Raw genomic sequence first — 2,241 nt, 5'->3', positions numbered from 1 at the left:
CATTGTTATTTAGTTTCATAAGTTTAATAAAGTTGATTTTGTTTTAATAAGTTTTCCGCTGCAACATTCTGAGTAAGCCGAAACGTTATCACACGGGCGATAATGCCTGGGTAATTCTCTAGATTTGTTATAAAGGTATTTTCTAGAAAGAGAGAATTATCGGGGTGTTACAAGGACAAGGTGGTGTATTCTTTGTTTATGGTTATGGAGGAACAGGGAAGACTTATGTTTGGAAAACTCTTTGTGCTGCCATAAGGAGTAAAGGAGAAATCGTTTTGCCAATGGTCTCAAGTGGTATTGCCTCACTCCTTCTTCCAAGAGGAAGAATTGCTCATTCAAGATGTGTTTTTAGTGAAAACTCAACACGTGTTGGCATCAAACCCGTTCCAGACTTGGTTGCGCTACTCATGAAAACAAAGCTAACTATTTGGGATGAAGCGCCCAATGATGCAAAAGTATTGCTTCGAAGCACTTGATAGAAGTTTGAAAGACATCATGCAGTCTGTGGATCCTTCTAATAAGTACAAACCATTTGGTGGTTTGGTTATCATTTTCAATGGTGATTTTAGGCAGATATTACATGTAATACCGAAAGGAAGTAGACAAGATATCGTGTTCTCAGCCGTAAGTTCTTCTCATCAATGGGATTCCTGTAAGGTGTTGAAACTGACAAGAAATATGCGTCTACAAAGTGGATCTTCTAAAACAAGTTTCAAAGAGGTGAAAGAATTTTCAGAATGGATACTTAGTGTTGGAGATGGAAATGCAGGAGGGCTGAACGAAGGCGAGGCTGAAATCAAGGTGTCAAATGATATTCTCATAGAAGGGGAATCTGATCCTATAGCGGCAATTGTGGAAAGCACATATCCTTTCCTAAAGGATCACTTGTGGGAGCCAAAATATTTCCAAGAAAGGGCTATTTTAGCTCCAACATATGAGATAGTTGAGATGGTAAATGATTACGTACTATCCTATTTACCAGGAGATGAGAAAGTGTATCTCATTTCAGATGCGATAAGCAATATTGAAGGCAATTTAGGAGCGAGTAAAATTTACTCAACATGAATTTCTAAAAACCATTATATGTTCAGGCCTACCTAATCACCATTTAAGGTTAAAGGTATGTGCACCTGTTATACTGTTACGGAATATAGACCAGAAATCAAGGTTGTGCAATGGTACGAGGCTGGTGACACTAGTAGAAAAAGGACGATTTGCGTCCCCCCAAGTGCGTCGCACTACAACGGAAACGACGCAAAAAGTGAATTTGCGTCGCATGGGAGCCAGAGTGCGACGCAAAATAACTGCTCACAAGCACAAGATACGAGCTATATGCGTCGGATCCAGATGAAGTGCGACGCATATTGCTCATGTGCGTCGGACCTCGAGGCCCATCCGATGCACATCGTTGACAACTATCTGCGTCGCACGTTGTTAAGGTGCGTTGTAAATTATTAATTTGCATCGGACCCCAAGCCCATGCGACGCACATCAGTTGGGCCACTCTAACAAATATCCATCTCACCCTCTCCCTCTTAACCTAAAACTTCAACTCCCCATCTCCCTCTTAACCTAAAATCCCTCTCCCATCAGTTGGGCCGCGTCTTTCTCTCTCTCTCTCTCTCTCTCTCTTTCTCTCTCTCTCTCTCTCTCTCTCTCTTTCTCTCCCTCTCTCTCTCTCTCTCTCTCTTTCACTCGTCGAAATTCATCATTTCCTCATCTCAGGCAAATCAAAATTCATCTCAGGCAACTCGAAATTCATTATCTCCACATCTCAGGCAACTCGAAATTCATCTCATGCAACTCCGTTCGTTCGTTTCATTTCGTCGCCTTGGGACACTTTCTTTTTCTTTATTTTTCTTTGTTTACTCGTTTCATTTTGTGTTTTGCGTGTGATTCATGAATTTCAATTCAGATCTAAGTTCTATGGAATAGAGTTTTATTATCTGTTTTAATATCATTTCATTTTTTTTTATATCTGAGTTTTTTTGTTTATTTTTATGGCATTTATCCTAGTTTAGGGTTTATTTCTCGGATCTAGAATTTTCAGTTCTGAAATTCCTTTCTCGTTTTCAGATCTGGATATGCTTCTTCTCGAAGTCTTTTCTCAGGTGAAATTTCGACTGTAGTTGCGTTTGAGGTGAAGATCTGGATTTGCACCGCCACTTGAAGATTACATGAAATTCTCTCTTTTATGATTTTCAGTAATTCTATAATCTTCTCTATTTTTCTGTAATTTTC

At 39.5% G+C, this 2,241-nt stretch overlaps 1 protein-coding gene across 1 annotated transcript; it reads left to right on the top strand.

Moving 5' to 3' along the window:
* The first annotated feature begins 447 nt into the window (after positions 1 to 447).
* Positions 448 to 1,065, top strand: LOC125492733 (uncharacterized). The gene has a single exon (XM_048635448.1). It carries the CDS (start codon positions 448 to 450, stop codon positions 1,063 to 1,065), a length of 618 nt encoding a protein of 205 aa, XP_048491405.1.
* Positions 1,066 to 2,241: the final 1,176 nt, after the last annotated feature.

The sequence above is a fragment of the Beta vulgaris genome, chromosome 8 (genome assembly GCF_026745355.1).
Source record: "Beta vulgaris subsp. vulgaris cultivar EL10 chromosome 8, EL10.2, whole genome shotgun sequence".
Classification (NCBI taxonomy): Eukaryota; Viridiplantae; Streptophyta; class Magnoliopsida; order Caryophyllales; family Amaranthaceae; genus Beta; species Beta vulgaris.
Note: the sequence above shows the minus strand (reverse complement) of the source record. Positions and strands in the feature narration are given on the sequence as shown.

What these genes read in the sequence shown, in the direction of transcription:
- LOC125492733 (XM_048635448.1), top strand. Translation starts at nt 448, where the DNA reads ATGCAAAAGTATTGCTTCGAAGCACTTGATAGAAGTTTGAAAGACATC.